Here is a 25,271-nt window from a genome sequence, read left to right as displayed (position 1 = left end):
AATTTATCTATCGAGCCATTTATATATGTATGGATTCGACTAGATGAGATGGAGAAAGGAAAGGGCCCGGGAAGACATGAAAACCCTTCAAGCTAGTTTAATAATAGGGAAATGCTAAAGTCTAAACTAATATATAGTTTCCTCTCTTCTTCGGTTTTCTGCATTTATATATTTTAATTTAGACCCAAAAAATGCATGCATACTCTTAATTCTTAAATTAATTATTGCCATCAGATTTCAGAATTCAAGTAAATTGTGTCCCGATCATGTAGTCCGAACGGTCCGGCCCGCCCATCTATATATTCCTATACATTTCAATCATCCTTTTTTCCTCTTTCCACCATGCTTGCATCTCTATATATTTTTACTCAACCAGCGATCCGATCGGTAGTATATACAAAGAAGCATGCACGCAGGAGGAAACTATAAAAGATGATGGTGCAGTGTTGGAATCATGATCAGGATTTTCTAGGTATTGTGGCAGGCACTACTGAGAGACCAGTTTTGTACTGCGTGCACCGAGCTAGTCGTGTACGTACTCATGTCTACTACTAGCAAACATACGAGAGAGAGCATATGGCTATACAGCCTCATGACTTCTCCAACCATATATATGTAGGCGTTAATTTCTCATAATAAGCAGGAAATTAAATCCTTCTTAAATTCGTCCTTTTAATTTGTTTCTCATTTTCTTTGGTAAGCAATAGTACTTCTCTTATATATATATATATATATATATATATATATATATATAAAGGGCGACGCGGTGGTGGCCGGCCGGGGAAGAAAAGTGAAGCCGACATGCATGTAAATTTCACAACAACTAATTAAATGAACATGAGAGTCCGAAATCCAATGGAAACTTAAACCCTAGTTAGTAATACATTACCAAATCTCTTCCGATATGATGATCAGATAGTACGTACATACTGCATCATGACGATAAATATGAAGATCATATACGTACTGATGATTACATATCGGCAGGCAAATGAACCTTTTTGGTAAAAACAAAAACAAAAAACAAACCTTTTGGTGTCCCAAAACTTAATTAGTGGGGTCATCGACGATCATCCTGTCGTCCCTTATAAATTCTATGCAAGCAAGAGTGCATACTACCGTCAAAAAATTAATTGTTTATTTATAATCAGTTATTTTTTTATAAAAATAACTATTTTATATCAAAATAAGTATGTTTTTATAGCAAATAATCATTATCGTCACAAATTAATAATCTGTCACAAATACTCATTTTTCTTGTAATCATACTACAAGAAAACTTCTTATTATCATATGGTGTAATATGTTTTGTTCAGTCACGTTTTGGATATATTTTGGAATCGAATCAATCTTTAAGTCGATTTTGAAATTCTAAAAATCGATGCAGATCATTGGTTCAACTAGAAAACTAGAAACTTTTAGTTCTTTTCTTTTTTTTTTCAATTCGGTTCGATTTTATAGGTCTAATTTGGTTTCGAGCTTTTTTGTTGGGGTAGTTGATTTTTCTAACCCAAATAATAGTAAAAATGTATTTATCATTTATATATATATATATATATATATATATATATATATATATATATCAAAAGCATACTCTTATATATACTTGTATCATATTAATATATATGTAAGTATGTAACTTAATATATAAGGATGAAAAATTATACTCATCATCTCTACACCACACACCACACCTCTTTTATTTATTTTTTATCTTTTATTTTTTTCTCTTGGCAAGTATGTGGCGTAGGGATAATGAGTAGAAGAACTCAAATAGTTTAGCAGGAATAAAACTAAAAATAAAAATAAATAGAAAATAATTTTCTTTTCATCTATCCAGCAGAACAAAGGAAATAAAGGTCTCGTTTGGATGTTGAGATGAGATGAGATGAGAAATCTGTGAATAGTGGTCAAATAGTGTGTGAATATAGTAGTAAAATGGTTTGAGTTAAGATGTTTTATGGGGTTTTGAGACATGAAAGAGAAGATGTTAAGTAAAAATATTATTAGAATATAATTTTTTAATATAGTTTTTTTTTATTTAAAAAAGTTAAATTATTTTTTGTGTTTTGTTTGCAAGTTTGAAAAAGTTGTAATGACCAGGTAATGATTAGATGAAGAATTTGAAAATTTGAAATTAAAAAATATTTATGTTTTAGTGATGTGTTTGAATGTTGAAATGATATGAAATGAGATGTGATTTCACATCTCATATCCAAACGAGCATTAGAGTACCAAATTGGGTTCAATTTCAACATTTCTTGGTGAAACTTGATCAATTGAATATTGTGACTTGATCAGTAAGAGCATTGGCATTAGTGTTTCCATATGCAAAACACATATTTGCATAATTACATTGTCAAATTAACTGTATTGGATTATGAATATCTAAAATTTTTCATAGCTATAAACAGTATTTCAACATCTTTGCAAATGCACTATTCACTCTACAACTCTCTCTCTCTCTCTCTCTCTCTCTCTCTCTCCACCGACGGGATTATTTTGATATCCTGAGAGCTCCTCACATACTTCCTCTTCTCCCTCCCTCGACTCGAACAGAACCCCAACGGAACCAAAAACTTGTGCAGCTCTCTCTCACGAGGGCTCTCGACGGATCTTGCGACGACTCTGAACGGATCTCATGAAGGTCAGGTATGATTTTCTTCCTCTAGTCTCTATTTCTTCATTCTCTCTCTCTGGCCGAGTGAACATTCCCTATTTCTCCCTCCCAAAATTCTTGATCATGTGATGATTTCCAGGGATTCGGTCTCCCACAAGGACAGTGCACTTCGTCCATCACAAGAATCTTGGAAATCACCACTACTGCTGCACTGGGATTGTGTTTTCTGTATCGACTAGCAAGGGTAAATGAAACATTGATCTCTCTGTTTTGCCTAGAGATTTTTATTATATAGATTTCAGCTTGTTCTAATTGTTGTTTGGATGCTATTTTTAATCTAGATTAGGGTTTTGATTTTTGAACTAATTTTAGGGATGGATTTAGGGTTTCAATTTTTTGATTTTTGTGAATGGGTCCTCTGATTTTTGTAAATATGTAGGAGCATAACAGAGTATTTTATTGCTTTGTCCTCTGGTTTTGCTTAATCTAGATTAGGTTTCGATTTTTTGTTCTTTGTTTTAGATTAGGTTTTCGATTATGCTGGTATTGTGCATTTGTACTATGTTGTTTAGACATGTGCTCTTATGGTCTTATGCTCTTATGCTGTGGATTTTGCACCTTATGTCATTGGTATAAGGGTGTGTGTTTGTGCTGTATATTGGTTTTGAGTCTCTTGACCTTTTGGAAAACAAAATGCATGCCAAATTATAAAGGTCACCTTTTGGAAATTATTGAGAAATAAATGAATAAGGTCATATCTCGTACATAATTGTATGCTTGGTTTTGGGTTATTTTGTAATTATTATGACTATCTGATGACATGTTTTGGGTATTGTTGTACTGCTGGTTGCTATCAATTTTGTTGGTGGTTGGTTGTTGCTGGTTTCAATTGGGTGAATTGCTGGTCGAGATGTTGCTTGCTGGTGGTGGAGCTACTGGTGATTTTGTTGCTAGTTACTGGTTCCATTTTCATTGCTGGTTGTTGTTTGCTCTTTGAAAATTTATGGATCTGACTTGTATCAGTTATAGTAACATGTAATGGAATGGAATGACTATAACTTTGGTGCTGGAAATTTGTATTCTAGACAACTTGGAGGAGTTTTTATTAAGTGTATGAATTTGTATCAAAATCAAATTTGTAGAATTTGTATTAAGTTGATTTTGATACATAGAATTTGTATTAAGTTGATGATACAAAGTGTTTTTGAGCACATATTAATATTTGTTGGTGAAATTGGTGTACATATAAAATTGTTGATTTTGATATATGAAATTGGTAATATTTGGACACATGAAGTTAGTGTTTTTTAGTACAGGTTAAAGGATGAAATTTTTTGTAGGTGCTGATTTTAAAATATATATATAATTAATTTTAGGAAAAAACTAAATAATAATAAAATAATAATATTTTATTATTAATTTGGCTCAAATATTATGCATAATCTAACGTGGGAGTTTTTCTTGAATGACAAAGTCAATCTTCAAAATATGTGATTTTTTATATGTATATAGATAAACCAATGCTAATGCTCTAAGCAGTTGAATCTGAGACAAGTGTTAATTCACATGCACGTGTCCTACATTCAACGGATCTCCAAACTTAACTCAATACTTGGTCGTTTTATGTTAAATTGTTTTCATCTTTTCAAGAAAACTTCTACTCGCTTTATTTAAAAAATGGCCTTTTATAATTATAATATTATTATTATTAATAATAAGTCAGACATGCACTAACTACTGGAGTTAATGTAAATCTAAGCAATCAGTTATGACATAATAGCTCACAGTATTTGAATATTTTTAACTTACATATGTGTATATATATATATATATATATATATATATCTCTCTCTCTCAAACAGCGGATTGATCTTATATATCATGTGTGTTTTATGAGGCTGCAGGCTTCATTTGTTTAATTAATTGTCATGTTTAATCAGTGTTATGTATATATGACTCAATGGTTAATAAAGTATGGTGTTAAAAAAAAACCTGAAAAATTGGCCTGTATCGATCAAACCGATCCGATTTTGGATAGGTCCGGTTTGAAACCAATTTTCGAAATTGAAAAAGTGGTTGGAATCAGTCCGGTTTTGGTTCCGGACATTTTTGGCCCGGACCGGTTCTATTTAATATATATTTTAAATTATTTTGTTAATATTATATATAATAAATTATATATAATATATATAATAATATAAATTATAATTTATAAAATAAAAGTTTAATCTTAAACATGAAAATTTAATTGATCCTATTCTTTAAATATAAAATATATATATATTAATTATAACATTTTATCATAAAAAGTAAGAACCAAAAAAGAAAGAAAATCACTCAAATATTATTACTAAATTTTGATGGCCTAATAAATTCTCAATATTTTTTTTTTTGTAAGTATATAAGACATTAGTAGATTAGTAATACTAATATATATTAGTATATAATTTATATTAATTACAATTTACATTTTATGACCTAATACTAATAGTCTAATACTATATTGCCATTAGTAATATACTTTAAGTCTATGTATAAATTAGCATATAAATCACTATACTTAATAATCACATATAAAATAATGATATAGTAATACTAATACTAAATTACTATACTAATACTATAACTATAGTCTATCAATAATATAGTTATAATAAATTAAATTCACTAGAACAATTATCAAATACTAATATATAGTTATTCTAATCACTATAATTAATACTAATATATATAATAATACTATAGTCTAATACTATGTTACTATTAGTAATATACTTTAAGTCTATATATAAATTAGTATATAAATCACTATACTAAATAATCACATATAAAATAATGATATAGTAATACTAATACTAAATTACTATACTAATACTATCACTATAATACTATCAATAATATTGTTATAATAAATTAAACTCACTATAACAATTAACAAATACTAATATATAGTCTAAATCACTATAACTAATACAAATATATATATTAATACTAATATTCTAATATGGACTATAGTTATACTAATATAGTTATACTAAATCACTATAACTAATAATACTAATATATAGCTATACTAATAGTCTAATATTAATACTATTATATAGTTTAATATATTATATAGCTATAACTAATATTAATATATATACTAATACTAATAGTTATACTAAATCACTATAACTAATACTAATATATAGCTATACTAATAGTCTGATATTATTACTATTATATAGTCTAATATACTATATAGCTATAACTAATACTAATATATACACTAATATTAGTAGTCTAATATAGACTATAGTTATAGTTATACGAATATAGTTATACTAAATCACTATAACTAATATTATACTATAGTATTAGATATAAATCACTATATAAATCACTCTAACAATTCTTTTTAATAGATTAAATCACTATAACAATATATATATATATAACTATATACATAGTATTATATGGTATTATTATGATAGTATTACTACATAATAGTATAATATATAGACTTATAGTTAGTATTATAATATATACTATATATTAATATCACTATATATTATATATATACATAAAATATACTATATATATATTATATATATAAACGGCACCGTTTCATGTTCCCTCCCCCCCATCCCCAAAATCACTTTCAATTTCCCTCCCCACTCCAATCACCCCCCCCCCAGCCCAGCCCCTCCGTTGCATCCTCTAGTCCCTCTGTCGGCGTTCGCATAGTTCACCCCTGCACTGTACTCTCTCTCTCTCTCTCTCTCCTCTTGCTTTTTTTTTCAATATTTTTTCAATATGTTTAGCATCATAGATGCTTTTGAATGGAAAATATATTTTTAAACTATTGCAATATGTTTAGCATTATTTTTAAACTTTTGCAATATGTTTAGCATCATTAGATACTATTTTCCCTAATTATTTGCCTCTGATTTTGGTGAGGAATTCTTCATACCATGCGGCATCTGTTGTTTGTCACTATTTGTTAAAATTCTCAAAAAGTTCCATGGCTAAAGCCTAAGAATCTATGCTTGGTTTTAAAAGATTCACTGGGTTAGTGGGTTAATGGCCGTTTGCTCTTCACATGCTCCTGCGCTTGAGATAGGCTCATTAGTCATTCCATGCTTTTAAAAAAGGTGAAAGTTCAAACACGATCACAGGCCAAGTACAAGCCAATTCTTTGTACATAGTATGCTTCCAAATTCCACTTATTTAGTGAAGCAAAATATGGTTCCTTTTGAAATAATTTAGGGTTTCGTAATTTGGTCCTTGAAGGCTTTGGGTTGATCAAGCTGTCCATTGATATATATATAAATATATATATATATATATATATATATACACACACATATATATAGATCAGGTATGCTAAGACATAGCACTCTTGATCTTAAACTTCAAATTTCAGGCACTACGTACCTTCTTAGTCTCTTATTTGAATAAACTGTGAAGCCTCGACAAAAATAAATAAAAATAAAAATAAAGAATAATAAACTCAATTGAAGTATAAAGGACCTGATCACCCTTCAATGCACAAACATTATTGTAGTTATACTTTTATTAATTTTGTTTTTGTTACTACATATGGATCTTTCAAATGAAACAGAAACGCCGCCCGATGATGTTCAACCTTCAACGGAAATGACCATGGAATTAACAGCGACTAATGATCTATTTTCTTCCAAATCTAATGTAAATAAACCATAGCAGATTTTTCTTTTTAATGCAGATTTTTTTTCCAGTTTTTGTAGTAGTTATATTTATAGGGCCTGTAGTAGATTTTTTTTTAGTAAAACAGATATTCGTAAAGCAGTTTTTAGTAAAGCAAATTTTTATAATAGTAACAGCTTTTGAAATAAAGTATAAAACATATTTTTTTAAAGCTGTTTTTTTTTTTTTTACATATTTGTGTTTTTTTAAAATTGAAAAATCAGATCGAAATCGGTAAAATCAGATGTACCGATTTAGGAGGTAACCGGTACGTAATCGATTTTTGAAAATGCAAAACTAGTACATACCAATTCAATTCTAAATTTTATCCAAAATCAGATCAAACTGACCCGATACCCCATTTGATATATAATAATAATCAATATTTTGGAACTTCCTAAAATTCTCACAGCACTCTGACTCACCAATTTTCAGCTAAAATTATGGTACGTCCCAATCATTCTCCTAATCATTCTCTCAAGCTTCCTAACCGTGCAGAATATATAATGATAAGGTTGTGGCATGTTTTCTGCTTAGGTATCGTTTGGATTCGAAGATGAGTTGAGATGGATTGTGAATAGTAGTGAGATTTGTGAGTTAAAGTTACTGAATAATAATGAATAGTAGTTAAATGAGTTGAGATGAATTGAGATGGGTTGTGAATACAAACCAGGCCTGTTGGGCTACCTTTTTTATTTTTTCTTTTTTTTTTTAGTAGCGGATTGGTACTCTATATTTCTTCGAATTAATGAGTTTTGTGGTATATAAGTTTTGTGCATACCACTTATTATAGATTCATTATAATTATTATTAAAAATAAAACATCAATACTTTTATGCTAGTTGATAGGTAGATCATTAATTTATACGATATTGATATGTGTGGTATATCGATAATTAGTAGGTTTAAGCTGCGTTTGAATGTTGAAGTGATTTTAAATAATTTGAGTTGATCTGTAAATAGTAGTGTTTTGAGAGTCCCATTGAGATTGTTTAAATATAAATAGGTTGAGATATGTGTTAATTGAATGTATGTAGTAGGTTGAGATGAGTTTAACTTTTTTTTTTTAAAAGTTGAAAATGTAGTAAATCTCATTAATAATTGATTTGAGATGGGTTGAGGTGATGATCTTGACATCCAAATATAACCGTACAAATATTCTTTAATTTCATGCCTAATTACAGAGCTAGCTGATCAGGACGTACAGGACCAGGAGCAGTTCCTAATAATTCATATGTTGAAAAGAACCTTTGGGGAAAAGAAAGAAGAAAAAAAAAATATTATATATATTAAGAACAGCAGCAGTACTACTATTATGATTATTTACAGCGATATATTAGAGATCAAGAAATTCAAATTACTAGCTAATAATTAGGTAGAACTTTTATGTGAATATCATGACAAGAAGAAAATCCCTCGAGAATAGTTTTTATTCCTTCATTGCAAAATTTATGAGACGTGAAAGCTGCCACATGACCGTCTACGTGAGCTTATAACACAACAGACCTCGAAATGAGTAGTACAGTTCTGTGATCTGGAACTGTGCTAACAATAACGGGGAGAACATCAACCACGCATGCATGTCTCGGTTAATTCTCTCTTGTAAAAATTACATGAAATAATGGCGTACATTCAGTTACTTTCGAATGATCAAAATTTTCAGGCAACGTTTGTATGGCACGAAAAAATGCATGCATGGCAATCGGAGCGTCACAAACAATTGATCATTATCTGCGCATGCATCCTCAGTACCTTAAATTTCGACAGACAGACATCTCAAGCGCATGCATGATTTGCATATATGAAAGAAGAGTCCACGCATGCAAAGAGAGCTCTAGAAAGTAAAATAAAGTCTGATCTTGCGAAAAATGTGCGTCCCTCCTGCACCTCAATTCCCATCTAGGCTATTGGCCACAGAGCTGCCATCCGCTGAAATTGCAGACATTTTGATGAATTCCAAGCAATCGGAAATGGCTTCTGAGTGAAATGAATTTATTTGATTATATGATCTCGAGCTGCAAGCTGTAGATATCATTCTTTCTTGGGAATTAGGCCCATTTTTTATGATACTGCTCATGATAATCCTTGATCTCTTGGCTACAGTACCTCTTTTCAGCAATATTTTTAAAGCTTTCAAATATGGGAACTTCCACTTACAAAAGAGCCTGACGAAGTAAGAAATAAACCTCACACGCAGAACTGAAAACCGCTTTCTTTGTAGCCGGAAACCTCTAGACAGACGCCTTCTTCGATCACAGATCCTATCATATCTCATATGACCCATTTGGGATCACGGACATTGTTGGCATGATCTATAAGAGGAAGAAATTAAAGTGAGAGAAGTGAAAGGTAGTACTTAGCCATTCGAAAACACTTAAAAAGAGTTTTTTAAGTTGAGGATGGATGCAGGAAGTTTCCTTGAAAGCAATCAAATCGAAATGAAAGATTTCACACCACTATTATGAGGAAAGGAAGCACTTCATTTCCTTCCAACTCGTGGGTCGCACTAAAAGTGGGCATCATTCTATTTTGGTTAATTTATTGCTCTGTGATTGAGTCGCCTAAAGCCAACCTGTTTTATGAATATATTAACCATGTCTAGGTTTCATTCATCCAATTCAGATGGTAATGCGAATTGAAGAAACAAGCAACAGCTTGTAAAGATCTGGAAAACTTGGCCGGAGTCAAAATCTAACAAAACTAATTAAGGTGGCAGGGAATCATTATTCCAACTTGTCCTTTAAAAAAGACATTCCCACAAGTTGTTAATGGTTTCAAATGTTCTCTTTCAAAGGTATGAAGACCAAACTCAGCCCATAATATATTAAAGAGTTAAAATATAGTGAATAGCTAAAGCTTTATGATCCTAAAAATTATAATAAATTATCGATTATACCATGCACAATGCACTTAGACTTAACTGATATGTTGAGGTCATGATGGCCGGGATCTTACTGAAACCATCTCTGTAAATATCCTGCTCCCAAGTGGCCACCCACCAACCCCCATTTTTTTTTTTTTTTTTTTAACATTATGACACCACCCCTCTGCCTAATTTTTAAGTGGGGGATATGATATCATGTCCACCCCACCATTATGACACTGACAAAAGCTGTAGGAAATTAGAATGGTGGAACCTCTGCCTAATTTCATCAGGCATGGAGTTTCATAAACTTGTAAGGAACCATCTCCTATCCCTCTTCAAGTTTCTAATCCTTGTTTTCCAGCCCGAAATCAAGTTTCCCATAGATAATATATGCAGCTAACATCTCATCATCAGTCAGAAAGAAACCAACAATCCTGCACTCAACCGAATAATCCAAAACACAAACAATCTAGACCACAGCCGATTCTGACCTCCAGGAATAATTGCAGGGGAACATCGCCCATGACCATGCTAAGTGCATGCGGCTATAAGAAATAAAAAATTATATTTATCATCATTTTTAATATCACCCTCTCAACATCCATTGATGAGGCATTAAATAATTGACCGACAAATGAAACATAATAAATAGTCTCCAATCATAATTAAATGCCACATTATAGTAAGATAATAGAAAGGTAGTAAAAGGAATGATGGATATGGCATATTACTCAAAAGAAATTCGAACAGCTACAGCCTGCCAACATACTTCAATTTCATCAATTCATCGTCAATTCATGAAGTTCTCTAAAACTAATCCAATAAAATTTACATAGAAATCTAATTAGAGAAAGCTTGCATTAATATAACTTAGTATTTTGAACTGGTCTAAAAGGCCAAAATTAGGCTCTAAACTAGACCTTCATGCCTCCATGTCCTAAAAAAAAATTAATTCCTTCCCAGAAAATTGACTAACTGACGCAAATGGATCAATTCAAAATCACGCCTGCTCAAATGGGACGCGTACAAAGAGTCGGCCATGCAGGCTAACGACAGCAGATGTCTGAAGTGGATCTATTCTCGCAGGTAGGCTAACCACCTGGAAACCACACCACAATAAAGTAATTTAAGGAAACAATACCAAAGGTAATAAATATTAGAACCAAAAATATAACAAGATCGAATATTGCTGCACAATGTACAATCCTTGCCACATATGGGCAAGAAAGAAACTGAAGAAAGCAAAAAAAGAAGCTAGAGGAACGAGGCGGGTACTGGGAGAGGATGAGACCAGCTTAGCAGAAAGCTGTGTTAAGAGACACAAAGAGGGGCACTAGAGAGAGTGGCGTGGTGGGCATGCTTTAGAAGTGGTTGGGAAAAAATGTGGCTTTGGTGGTTTAGAAGTTCCCCTTCAGATAGTCAGATATTCTCTCTCCACGAAGTTTTGAGAACCAACGAAAAATAAAAACCAAAGAATAGGAGACATGAGTGTGTAAGAGGAGTAAGGAATACAAAAGAATGGAGAGGAAGAGCTAGAACGGGTAGAGGGGAGGTTTGGAGAAGCAAAAATGGAGTTCGGTAATATCAAAGGAATACCTTTTTAAATGGTGTGATGCCCCAAGGATTATCAAGATGCTCTGGTTGACCCGTAATGACCAAACGTCCTGCTGGATCTGATTGAACTCGTACCTGAGTGCGCCAAATAAAAAAAAAGCCTAGCTATAAGTACCACAGATTGAGTAGTATGTCATCACACAATACCATAAAAAAGACAACATAGAATTCCAAATTCTGAAAGGAACACAGTTCTGAATTCTGCAGATAATCTGCAAACCATGTCTGTCAACAGTCAGAATTTATTCAAACATGTCCTGAATCCGCAAACCACTCACAATATAGACCACTAATAAAGGGGCAGATATTTAATCCAGAACTTCTCTTGATAAATTGAGAAGTTTGCAGTTCGCTTCTGAAGGATGAGATGGTGGAGGATTTTCACAATAGTCCAAGGACTGCTTCATTAGTTTTTTTATTTTTAATTAAGGATATTTTGATCAAATCACATGGTCTTTTGTCAGACTTAACAGCCTACTTGGATGGAGGGGGCAAATTAAAACTGAAACTTTGAATTAGGGGACGAATTACATAGATTTATAATGATTACACCTATTTGAAAATGAGGGAGTAAAATGCAATTACTATTATAATAACTACAAACAGAAAATGGATCGCCATAACAATGTCAATGGTCATATTATATACTGATGAGTATGTGTCAGCAGTGGGGTCATCCAAAATTTCGAAACATCACCAAAATCTGCATCTGCTTTCTATGTGATTATCATTGGCGACAACAGAGTTCGTATAAAAAAAAAAAACAAACAAACAGAAGGGTAAGAAAAAGAGTGTATCAAAAGTGCCTACCTCCTCTCGCAGTAGTCCAGGGACTAGTGCATATACCTCAAAGCAATCCTTCTGAGAACAGAAACGAAACCGTGCAATTTGTCAGAATCCCTTCAAAAAACTCACTCAGCAATTTCATCAAATCAAGCAGTATAGTTATTGGGAATAAAAATATATAATAGAAGATAAACAAAAACACTTACAGTTTCCCGTACATTTATCTTCACCCAATCAGCTGGGGGTCCGACATCAGCAACTGTCGTGACCAATCTACCAAATGAAAACCAGTTAGCCTTGACTTAGGCTGTGTTTAGGAAGTGAGATGAGTTGAGAACATCTCGTCTCGTCTCATTCTCATAATTTTCTCCCCAAACATCATTCAAACACAACACTTCAATTTCAAATTTTCAACTTTTTCATCTAACCATTACAATTTTTCCAAACTTCCAAACAAAACACAAAAGACAATACAACTTTTTCAAATTTTAAAACAAAAATTATATTAAAAAATTATATTCAACAATTTTTTAATTTTATAATATTTTTATTCAACTTTTTCTCTTTCCTTTCCCAAAAACCAATAAAACATCTTAATTCAAACCGTTTCACTACTATTCACAGAATTATCATCTCACATCATTACCCAAACATGCCCTAATCAAGAAGAAAAGAAAAAAAAAAAAAAAAAAAGAATTCCTCCAAAGCCTCATTGTGCATGCTTAGGGTGGTTGGAATTTTTTTTGCAGGGGCGAGGTGGTTATGGTGTTGGTTCAGTGGTGTGCATATTTGAATACTGGCCTTTTAGCAGGAGGATGGCAGTGAGCCTGATGAATTTGACAAATTATGGCCTTCTTAAGATTTCTTTTTTCATTAATGTAACTTCATCAAAAGCATAGAGAAGCGCAGTCCAAATAAACAGAAAATACATGAGGAAATGCCCAACTGGTAAGCAAAAGAACAAAAACAAAAGTCTTTGAAATCTAGAAAATTGGAAGTTGTAGTGAGCCACCATCAAAACATAGAGGGTGCTGAATATAATAGCATTTAATTTTGGCACCATCCTCTCTTAGTCCTTAAAAGTTTGAGTATTTTGATTTTTTGCCAAATACACCACATTAAGCAAAGGGTAGCCATCTTCCAAACTTCCAAATTTCTACGACCTCCATAGGGATTCTGCCAACATGCCAATAACTCTACAACTCGCTGAGGTATAACCCACTCAATCCCATAAGTGTTGAAATTGCAGATAGCCCATTAGTCCCTACCCAACTCACAAGTAGCAAAAGGTGATCAGTGCTCTCCCCATTTTTCTTGCACACAGGACGCCAATCCGATACTACAATATGGCTCTTTTTGAGATTATCTGTGATCAAGATCTTTCTTAATAATGCCAATTAAACCAGAAAAGCAACCTCTGAAGGCCGCTTGTTTCTCCAAATACACTTCCAAGGAAATAAAGCCAATTGGATGACTGAGTGCATTAAAATAGGCATTTACCAGTTGGACATCGTCACGTCTCGAGTGGACTAAGCGATAGATGTCTCGACACTGCCAGCACCACAGCATATGTTGGTTTGCCATCCTGCTCGCCACTAGCTTAGTCGATGCACCAATCTTGCCACACCATCCTCCCCCATCATGGGTCTTTCGCAGAAACCCAACTTGATTTCTACCACCAGTCCATGTCTGGAAGATGACCATCCCCCATCCAAGTTCAGCCGAAAACCTTCCCCAACCCAGACCATCACATCCCTCAAGTATGATAACAAAGCCTCTTCGGCCACCTTCTCTATACTCCTCCAGCACCAAAAGCCTGCCATGGCAATTGGAACATCACTGGACAGTGATATTTCCAACCCTGGAGAACCTCACCATCGAACCTCCTGACTGAACCAAAACTTCTGCCACCCCCACCAACCAGTCCATGTTGATTCAACCCAATGAAACAAACCAGACCTAGCCACGGCTTCTTTCAACTATGTGCAGCCCAGTTAGCCCATCAACTGCCGAAAACTCCAAAATATTTGCTTCATAAAAGGTGCCCAACACATAAAAGGTGCTTTTCCATTTATGTTTGGGGAAAGAGATATATTCAAACTCCCAGACTTCATATTCAGACCCTCAAAGACAGAAGTCTGTTCTAGTTTATTTTTGAAGGACTTCTTACCTATAAAAATCTTTATTTTTGAAGGACTTAAACATGCTTGATGAACAAAACGCCACTTTTATGCAATAAAACGCTATGGTGCTTGAAATCCACATTCCAGAAGGGAATATTTTTCATCATCAGGTTCCTCTAACTTCACGTGTAACCAGGAAAAGCATATGCAATGTATTCATGATTTTTATGGAATGAGAAGATTTTTTTTTTTTTTTTTTGATAGCTATGGAATGGAAGATATAAAGGGATTCATGTGACACATGAAGAAAATTCAAATGAAACAAAGGAAAAGGAGAAGTGGAAAAACAAAATCTAGAGACTTAACTGCTTATCGGCTTCAGCAATTGCAGCTCTTTCAGCATGATCCAGACTAGTTGGTGTCTTATGTTTGAGCGAACCTGACTCAGGAGACCATACAAATTGAGAACACATTTCGGCATAAAATAAAAGGTTGACAAGAAAGATCCTTGTTAGTAGGGAGCATACCAATACTTCTGAGATTCTTTTCACGCTTTAGTGTAGAACTTAAGTTCTTGTCCTGTCCAGGGGAAAAAACATAGTTGTACTGAATTGGATGACAGGAATTTGCATGTACAAAAAGTAGAAATTTAACAACAGTGCCAATAATAGGCTTAAAGATTTTAAACAGACCTTAATAATAGGCTCACCAACCTCACCATATCCAAGAAGACGCTGGGAGTGCCAACCCTGCATCGCACGAGCTGCAGCATCCCGTCGTGCCCTACCTGATCCTGGAGCTTGGTAGCCACTTCCCTGCAAAGAAACTCGGAGTCAATCAATGGAAAGAGAGGATGGCTTAAGTATAAATTATGCAACAGTGTGAAAAACAACAAACACATGCATATAGACATATATGGGACAAAGAACAAAGGATATAAACTTACCAAAAAACAAAGAAAAAGAGAAAAGGATATAAGCAATCAAACAATCAACCAGATCCATTCCCCAAATATAAGTTAGGTAGTGGAATTCAAACTCCACTTCTTGTCGAGGACTACAATGATTCTTGATGCCTTATGGGGATAAGTTCTTCAAGGAATAACATGACTTTCTTCAGATCATGCATTCTCTACCGGCGTAAGCAAACATCATTGTGCTTACTGATGGGTAACAAAAACAAAAAGATAAGTACTACATGCCCTTGTACTAGGTCCCTAACCTAGACTTCAAGATTCTGTATTCATTTTCCTCTTGGACACAACAATATGATTTCATTGAGCTCTTGCTTTATGCAGTAGAACCTCATTTTGAATAAAAAACCAGCCAGTGCTGTCACAAATGATGCTTAAAATCACCTCCGGCATAACTTTTCCACCATAATCATTGAAATCCCTATTCAAACCATTCAACCCTAGGTAAAATCTCAACCTAAATAAACCTAAATTTGCATCTACACTTATTTGTAAGTCATATCATATAACATAAGTATATACTTTTAATCATAGTAGTAGGGAAGAACTATTTTCATATGCTAGGGTTGTCGAACTTATTGTACATCACATATGATCGATGTGAATACAGATAATCCACAAGGGGCCAGGAAAAAAAAACAGATTCGATCTAAACTAAAATAGAGAAACTAACTAAAATAGAGAAACTATGTCCTACCTCCTTTTCAACTCTTGTAGACAGAGGGACGGATCCAGAGAGTTGAAGTTCACCAGTTTCCCTCTTATGCTTTTCATATTCCAAAAGTGCCTGCACAAACTGAAAATAATTAGAGGGAAAAAGAAGATAATGAAATCACACAAATTATTGCCAGAAGCAATTTGAAACAATGACCAAACACACTTCATAGAACATTTTTCTTTATTAATATCAAAAAACAATAATGAAGACACACTTCATAGAATATATAGCAAAGGAAAGATGTACGATTAATTATGATTCAATTCAAATCCAGACACATAAGCACCCCATAGGTACACACATTACCTTCTCATAGAAAATGCGAAATGTCCAAGAAACCGTGGTACAGGTCCTGTGAGAGAGAGAAGGGAGAGAAAGGTTATGTCAGCAGATAAATTTTAGCAAAATACCATCATCCGTGAAGCTTACAAACCCCAAAATGTCAATGCCATAAACGTTTTAAATGAGTATTAGTAAACAATCCCCGAGCCATTCCTTACTTGGGTGGATGGAAAGACTCTCCTACTTGCCGCCACAACTTAGATGAAGTCACCTGCAGGCACCCATACAGCTTATTTATCTAGCAATTCGAATCAACCAAGTTTTCAGCCAAGTCTTGAAAATTCATAGAGGCCTCAGTAAAGATATTTAAAAAGAAAAAGAAAAAGTAATCCAAATGAGGGTGGGGGTATATCATTTGTTAATTATATGAAACACTGTGCATATTGGATGTATTCCATGGTTTGCCCAATAAACTAACAAATTTGGTCATTATTCAATGCCCGAGCAAATTTGGTCAAATAGGCAACTCAGTTCCATAACTGATTGATGTTAATGAAATTCACAAGGCAAATTTAGGCCTGGTTTGGTTACCAAGATGAGATGATACTCCCACACATAATCATTACAACTTTCCCAATATAATAAAAAAAACTTTTTAAAATTTCAAAACAAAAGTTATATTAAAAAATTATATTCTAACAATATTTTATTCAACTTTCAATTTTTATCTCATCTCATCTCATTTCATATTTGTAACCAAACGAGGCCTAAATGTAAACTCTTGTACAACTTCCCTACAATTGGATGGAACAGATATTGAAAAGCACATCATATTTGTTGGTTCACACATTTGAGGCAAACATTATAGAACAAGAGCAATTTTTGTCTATGGGTGCAACAGTTCAAAAAGAAAAAAAACCGTATGTGTCCAGCTCATCCAAAAGCCAAGGTAAACAATCATGCCCAAGTTAGCCTCATGAATATGCTTGGAATTCCAAATCCCAAATCAGTCAACCTGTTATGTGGTCTAGCTCAAGACATTAGACACAAGAATATGCACGACTACATGTAACCTAACCCTGTTAATGCATTTTAGATATGCATAAGCTCTATAGGCCTGATCATATGCAAACAACGATTGATTTCTAAGGCCCCATTTGGACACACAGTCTCATCTCATCTCATCTCAACATCCAAGCACTACTCAAACACAAATACTTTTTAATTTCTCTTTCATACTTTTTTATCCAATCATTACTAATCATTACAATTTTTTCAAACTTCAATATAAAACACAAAAAATAATTCAACTTTTTCAAATCCCAAAACAAAAATAATATTAAAAAATTATATTCTAACAATATTTTAACTTGATAATATTTTTATTCAACTTTTTCTCTCTCCTTTCCCAAAACTCAATAAAAATCTTAACTCAAACTATTTCACTACTATTCACAAACATCTCACTATTATTCACAGATTTCTCATCTCATCTGACCATTCAAATGAGGCCCAAATTGCTATAATGGTAGCCGTGAATGTCTTTTATGAGGTAGATTGCATACACTACTCCTCCGATTATCAAACATTTGCTTAATAACATATGTGGAATGAGAACAAAGGTGCACTATTCAAATACCTTCATCACAAGAGTTGCTCGAGCAACTTGTCCAAAATTTCCATTAATGAAATTACTTTAACGCAAGATCTTTTATGAAGGAGTAATGATAAACACAATCATTCACACAACCATTTTCACAACCATGTTTCTAAATGAGGGTACTTTAGTAACATGATGATATTGTTATGTTATAAGTTATTTTACAAAAATGCCCTTAATTTTTTTTTTTTTATAGGTAATCAAAGATATTGTATTCATAGAAATAGGCAAAGCCCAGGTATACAAGAAGTATACATGAAAAACACCTAGCTAGAGGTTACAATAGAACAAAGATTATGGACACCAAGTCCGTTACAAACTTTAACCCCCGCCCATAAGAACAATGACTTAAAAAAGAAAACTTTAAGCTCATTCATTATTCTCTCTTGATCAAAAAATGCCCTTAATTTAAAGCATAGTTGTGAAAATGGTTGTGTAAAGAATTGCGTATTTATCAATTTCCATCTCACATAACCAAAATGATTACAAAATCATCATAACAAATTCTTTTAGCTAGCTATTTATGGTTAAATTAGTCAGTGGGTCCAGCTAAAGTCCCGAGGGAAAATAAGAGCTAAAATAGGATTTAAGGTGGAAGAAACTGAAACTTAAATAAAATTCCACATTGAACTTATACCATCCAATTCAACAAAACACGTGATACACTCCCTACAAGAATTTGGCTTTGACTCATAAATTCTGAACCATTTATAAAACTAGTAATTACAGTAAGGAAAAGGGATATGATAGGAAAGATCAAGATGTGGTTTGAAATATATATATATATAAAATATATATATATAAAAAAAAAAAAAAAAACCAACAGAAACACTTACAATTTCAGTTTAGTCTTTAATTTTTGATGGCACAATTAAATACCAATCTATTTCAAAAATCTAATATCTTGCATAAAATTCTCCATTTCAAGCTTATAAGCAATAAATGCCGCAGTAATTATTATTTTTTTATAGGTAAACATTTATTTTGGGGTTAGTTTTGGGGGTTGTTGCGAGAAAATTAAGCTACCTCACGAATAGTTCACAACACCTTAATTTCTTAAATGACGATAATCTTAGTTCGAACATTTTGTATTCCAAAATGAGCAACACCAATTGTTTCATGTGCTCTGGAAACATTATCAGATACCACAATAAACTAATACCCAAATAAATATGAGAATCAATCACGCAAATGAAGACATCCCCACATTCTGCTTTTTGTTTCAAACAATCTTGCCGCAAAAGTCTACTTTCTCCATTTTTTGTCTCCACTCATGGTAAAGCATGAAACAGAATTGAATGAGGCCGTTGGGATCTAAAATCATAGATTTCCTGAAGTACACAATAGCTGCAATTTTTGTCTACGGGCACTGAACTGATGGTAGTTCTTATCACATTTCATGGCTCCCAGTTTGCAAATGCCTATCATCTGCCATTGAAGCCCCTAAACACTTTCGCTCAATAATCCCACGTTGCTCCTCTTGCTTATTGACATCCATATAAAATAAGAAAAAACTAGTTCTTCAACCATGCACCCACAAAATCTGCATAGCCAACTCCACAAATGAATATAAATAGCCAGATCAACAAGCTCTTGATTGTGGCTGCTTTGGCTTTGATCTTACACTGGATTTTGTACCATGACAAGCAATTAAACCAGTGGAATAAAATTGAGAATTGTGATTGCTGAAAATACGTGGAAGATGAGGAGAAATGGTAATTGACTGAATTGGATCTTTTCCACATGATTTCCAGACAATTCAATCCCCATTGAGAGAGTTGTATTGAATTAAATTTTCTCTACAAGGAATGAAACTGAAAAGCAAATCAATTTTACAATTTCAATTGAATCAACATTCATTCATTTTTATCTCAATGGGAGAATCAACATTCACTCAATGCTGTGACTCCTATCAAGATTTCATTCCTAAAATACAGCTAAAAGCTCGGATATAAAATACTATTTTGGTCAAATTAATATTTCCCAATAATTACTCTCTTTCCTCCTTTGTTTCTATCTTTTGACCGGTCCTCCTTTGCTTCTATCTATTAGAGTCATATTACACAACTTTGGATAGTCCTCTCAAAGTTACCATATTGACTGTATAAGCTTGGTCAATTATGTCCACTCAGACATAAGTTTATGAGTTAAGTAGGACATAGATTTAAAGGCAATTACCATATCAAATAAGCTAGACACATACCAATCATGAAACCAATTGAATAAGTGCAGAAAAGCACAGCACTCCAGATTAATTAGGAACAAAAACTTGTCATCCATTTCATTTATCATATAATATATTACTCATTGTTCCAGTCAATATTGACATTGATTGTAGGGTACAGCCTTAGTGAACAGAGATTTTTTAAATATATATAGATAGATTATTAAATAGAAACCTCATTTTCATTAAACCTGTTTCATTTTCTAAAGTAGTTTCACAGTTCAAAAAGATAATCTTGCAACATTTTAATTGCCAACGCTAATAAAGAAGGAACTCGAGAACAACTGCAACAGAGCCTGAAATATAGATATTTAGTGACATAGGATGATGAATGCATACCAGGTCGTAACCGCCCAATCTAATAACAGCTCTCCATAACCTGCACCCCATGCAACGCTTGCATAAGTTAGTGACATGAAGTTTAGTGATGAGGAAGAAAGGGAAAATGTAAACAACAATTCACAACAAGAGAAGGGGAGGAAAAAAGGCGCAATGCACAACCAAATTTCTATTATCAAAATGAACAATGGTTTCCAATGATTGAATTATGCCTTACCCTCCTCACATGGCACATAAACACTAGTTCTTTCATTAAATTTATTACAACTTCCAATACCTGGTACACCTTACTAGGTAGTTCCAATACCTTTCAAGATACAACCGGCTTTACAGAAAATACAATGTATAATAACTAGCTAAATTCATTTCCAAGTTCAAGAAACCCTTGATCTTCCTACGTAGTCACCCAAGCCTCCTCTTGGCACTATACCAGCCCCATTATAAAACTAGACAAATGTAAAATTCCACACTCGAAACCATTATAATCATCAGAAACTTACTTAAGGCAATTTAGTGGTTCCCCATAAAATTTTGGGGGTTTAAATTCTAGAGCCTTTTCCTTATAGAAACATTCCAGCTCCTTCATGAATGCAGCTTGCTCCTGAGGCGTCCCCCATTCATCAGCCTCGGACATCTACACATTAGGCATTAAATTTCTGAATGACAGAACATTTTTGCTTCTTCCCCGATTTGTTAAAACAGCACAAATTTAAAATAAAATCTTGTGCCCGGTTTTCACTTGGAAGTACCTCAACATCACTCAACCATACATTCTTATTTTGAGCTACTGGAGTCGAGAAATCATCAACTGGCTGCAGAGTAGGAGCTTCAAGATGAATTTCAATGCGCCCATCAGTACCATTGCTTTTATTTTCTTGTGGTTTTTCCCTCCCATCGGCAACTTCACTTTTTCCATCATCAGTTGCAGCCTTATCATGATGAGCATCAAGCATAACCTGATCATCACCGGCCAATAGAACGCTGTTATTATCCTCATTGATCTGTGACTTCCCATTCTCGCCAGGATTTTGGCCTTGATCATCCCCCTTTGACATAGTAGCAGGATCTTCCTGTGCTTGAACGCTCGCATCAACAAGGTCGGTATCGGAACCTTTGGACGAGTCTTGTCCCAACTTTTCTTCTATGTCCTCCATATTGCTTATATTGATTCCACAGTCTGAAATGGAATATTATATACTACATTTTATATATATATATATATATATATAGAGAGCGAGAGAGAGAGAGAGAGAGAGAGAGAGAGAGAGAGCATAATTAGTTAACTCTACCGAGAACATTAATATAATAACCTCATAAATCAAGAAAAGTAGAAAATGACAGTCAGTCCCGGTGATCGCCCCCTCCCAAAAGAAAACTTTAATACTTCAACAGTTTCGCCTTCTTTTTTGAAACCCTAACTCGGTAACTCCCCCCGTTTCGACTCTGAGCGAACAGAACAAAGGAAATAAAAAAGACAGCGCTTCAACCCAAAAAGCTTTGCCATTTTAAGCATTTCAGCCTCGTTTCCCGTATAATTTTCTCGAGAAACAAACAGGAGCTGCTGGAGTTTCACTCAGAAAGTATTAAAGGCGAGAAGATAAATTTAAGCACCAAATAATAGTTGCTACAAATAAAAACAGGAGAAAATGGTTGTTAAGAGAAACGGTGGGGGAGCGTGCACGAAGCTTGCCTGGGAGTAAGTGAATCAAAAGGCGCAACTGAAAGGGCCTTGGGAGAAAGGAGACTCCGGCGGCGGGGGCGGCGGCGGCGTCTTAGGGCTTTCCGTCAGTGAATGCAGACGAAGAGAGTGTTGAGGAAACAAATGTAGATGAGAGAAAGGGGGGACGAATTCTTATCCGGAATAAATAGGAAGTGTCGTTCATGGCATTTACAGGTGGATTTTGTTAAACGCCGGTGTGGTGTCTCTCTTTAAGCTAAATGAATTAATAAATAATTACAAATAATAATAATAATATTAAAAAATTTTATACACTATATTATTATTTCATTTTATCTCATAAGATATGAGATAAATGTGTCATATATCACTTAATATTATCAACATAAGATGATAGTGTGATGTATAGAATTATTCATATTAATAATAAATAAAATAAATCCACCAGAACCACGGTCCACGGAGGTCATAACACCGTCACAGCGTCCTCTGCTGCTTTTGGAGCTTGGAAAATAGAACAGAACGGCGTTGACTCGACACGGCTTTACAACTGGACGGAATGGAACTGATCAGTGATAACAGGGAAGGGCTTCATCTTGACAATGATGTTATCCCCACCTTTTATTTGATTAAAATTACTATATATTTTTAATAATATGTATGTATGTTGGGTTTCTTAAAATTTTGATGGACGAAAATGATCATCACTTCGTTAATATTACATGTTTTGCTTTAAAAAAGAATATTGAATTTGTAGTTGATTTTTCGGTTGTCATTCTTTGCCTCGCCATTTTCGCTCTATTCCATTTTACGCAAATCTTGTAATAGAAAAATGGTATTTATAGTTATTGAATATGTAAATGTTATATATTATTTTAAATAAATAAATAAATATGAGATCTACATAAAATAAATTAATTTTTTAATAAACTTTACTCTTTTTTAAAATAAATACACGACACTTACATAATCTAATTAACATCATTCTTCATCTTGAGACTCAACTCGAAAAAACATTTATTAGTGATATATCTAAAAGAACATTTGCACGTCTAAGAGCATTCTCGTTAGATTAGTTAAAAATTAATTTATTGAAGATTTAGCTATTAAACTATAAATGTGATCACATTGGAATAGTTATTACAGTCACTTCTAAAATTGTTTCCAAATTTGAAATAAACTATTCATTCATCAAATACATTTTATATTAATTATTTCTCTCTCTTTTATATCAATTATTTCTCTCTCTTTTAAATGAGAATTGAAAAAATATAATTAGTATATGATTAATAATTAATATATAATATTATGAATAGTAAAATATGATAAAATAAAATAAATTCATAATTAAAAAAATTAAAATATTTTTAAAATTGTTAATTACTCATTACTATATAATGAATAAATGGATATTCTAATGTGGAAACTTATGTGAATAGAATAACTAAAAAATTAAATTCATCTTACATTCAACAAAAATGTACTTTACCTTTAACTAATCTAATGAGAGTGCAAGGTAGTATTTATGAAGAGAAGTATTTTAACTGTGAAGATATTTTATAAAAATAAACTCATAAATTGAGATATGCTATAATAAATTATAAATCTACTTGTATTGTAAAGTATATCTAACATATTATAGGAAGTTATGTCAATTTATAAATTTACTTTTATATAATTTTTTGTGACTGTAAACACTTCTCATTTATAAAATATAAAAGTTTGCATGTTATATCATGGTGTCATTCTTATTCTATTATACGAGGTGACATTAATTTATTTTTTTAAATACTAGATGATTACAAAATCATGAAAGTGTTATATTTATAAAATATGATGAAAAAATAAAAATTTATCTTAAAATGTGTCACAATCCTCCATAATTTATGACTGACTTAAAATAAGTCACTTGAGAAAATATCCAATGAATATGCGACACTGAGTACCAACGAATGTATGAAAGCCAATTCTCTATGCCGTTCTTGATAACAATCTTAATTTAACGATATATTTATATTTTTATATATATATATATACTAATTATTTTCTGTCATTTTAAAGATTTTAATCCCATAAAAGCTTGTCAAATTAATGTCGGTTTTTGTTTTTGAGGAAAAGTAAAATGAAAATGAAACTAGAGAAAAGAAAATGGAAGAATAGACTTTGAGGTAGGTGAGTGACATTCAAAAGTGAAAATCCATCAATAGTTTAGAGTAATGCTGGATACGGTTGTTAATGTCATATTTCGTATGTATTTGAATCAGGTTACAATAACTCGAGTCTTAAAAATTGAATCTATGAAAATAAAAAGAAAATAAGATGGGAGAGGGAGGCATTGAAGTTGGGAGTCTCCGATGTCAAAGTCAATAGAGTATTTTGAAAATTCGTAAATAATGAAAGAGTATAGAGCTTCTTTGTACCTGAAAATTGTTATTTATACCAGGAATATATGGGGACAGATCGTGCATGTTCTCGTGGAGCCCATGCCATTTTTATTGTTCCTTTTATCAGAGTCATTTAAATATAGTGTGCTTATATGACGACGTCATTAATGTGGTATGTTGCTTAGGTAGTGGTACCATTAATATGACGTGATTTTCTGATTTGTTTTACTTTGTTAGTGTCTTCAGTAGTCCATCAATGTTCTCTTATTAGAACATCAAAAGTTCTTTGTCTTT

At 32.9% G+C, this 25,271-nt stretch overlaps 1 protein-coding gene across 4 annotated transcripts; it reads right to left on the bottom strand.

The window, feature by feature from the left end:
* Positions 1–10,898: 10,898 nt before the first annotated feature.
* LOC121259988 (AT-rich interactive domain-containing protein 6) lies at positions 10,899–23,217 on the bottom strand. 4 transcript variants are annotated; one of them, XM_041161831.1, is made up of 14 exons: positions 23,069–23,217; positions 21,665–22,092; positions 21,416–21,549; positions 20,916–20,955; positions 16,911–16,963; positions 16,717–16,762; positions 16,390–16,479; positions 15,412–15,534; positions 15,247–15,298; positions 15,086–15,158; positions 12,803–12,869; positions 12,621–12,671; positions 11,793–11,885; positions 10,899–11,295 (listed from the first exon to the last, which is right to left on the bottom strand). In XM_041161831.1, exons 2-14 carry the CDS (start codon positions 22,067–22,069, stop codon positions 11,197–11,199), a joined length of 1,326 nt encoding a protein of 441 aa, XP_041017765.1. In that variant the 5' UTR covers positions 22,070–22,092; positions 23,069–23,217; the 3' UTR covers positions 10,899–11,196. The 4 variants fall into 4 exon arrangements, with proteins under 4 accessions (XP_041017765.1, XP_041017763.1, XP_041017762.1 ...); XM_041161829.1 differs by having other exon boundaries at positions 15,433–15,534; positions 23,039–23,209; XM_041161828.1 differs by having other exon boundaries at positions 23,039–23,208.
* Between the last annotated feature and the right edge of the window lie 2,054 nt (positions 23,218–25,271).

The sequence above is a fragment of the Juglans microcarpa x Juglans regia genome, chromosome 4D (assembly GCF_004785595.1).
Source record: "Juglans microcarpa x Juglans regia isolate MS1-56 chromosome 4D, Jm3101_v1.0, whole genome shotgun sequence".
Classification (NCBI taxonomy): domain Eukaryota; kingdom Viridiplantae; phylum Streptophyta; class Magnoliopsida; order Fagales; family Juglandaceae; genus Juglans; species Juglans microcarpa x Juglans regia.
The sequence above is the reverse complement of the archived record's forward strand: the minus strand, read 5'-3'. Positions and strand labels throughout refer to the sequence as shown.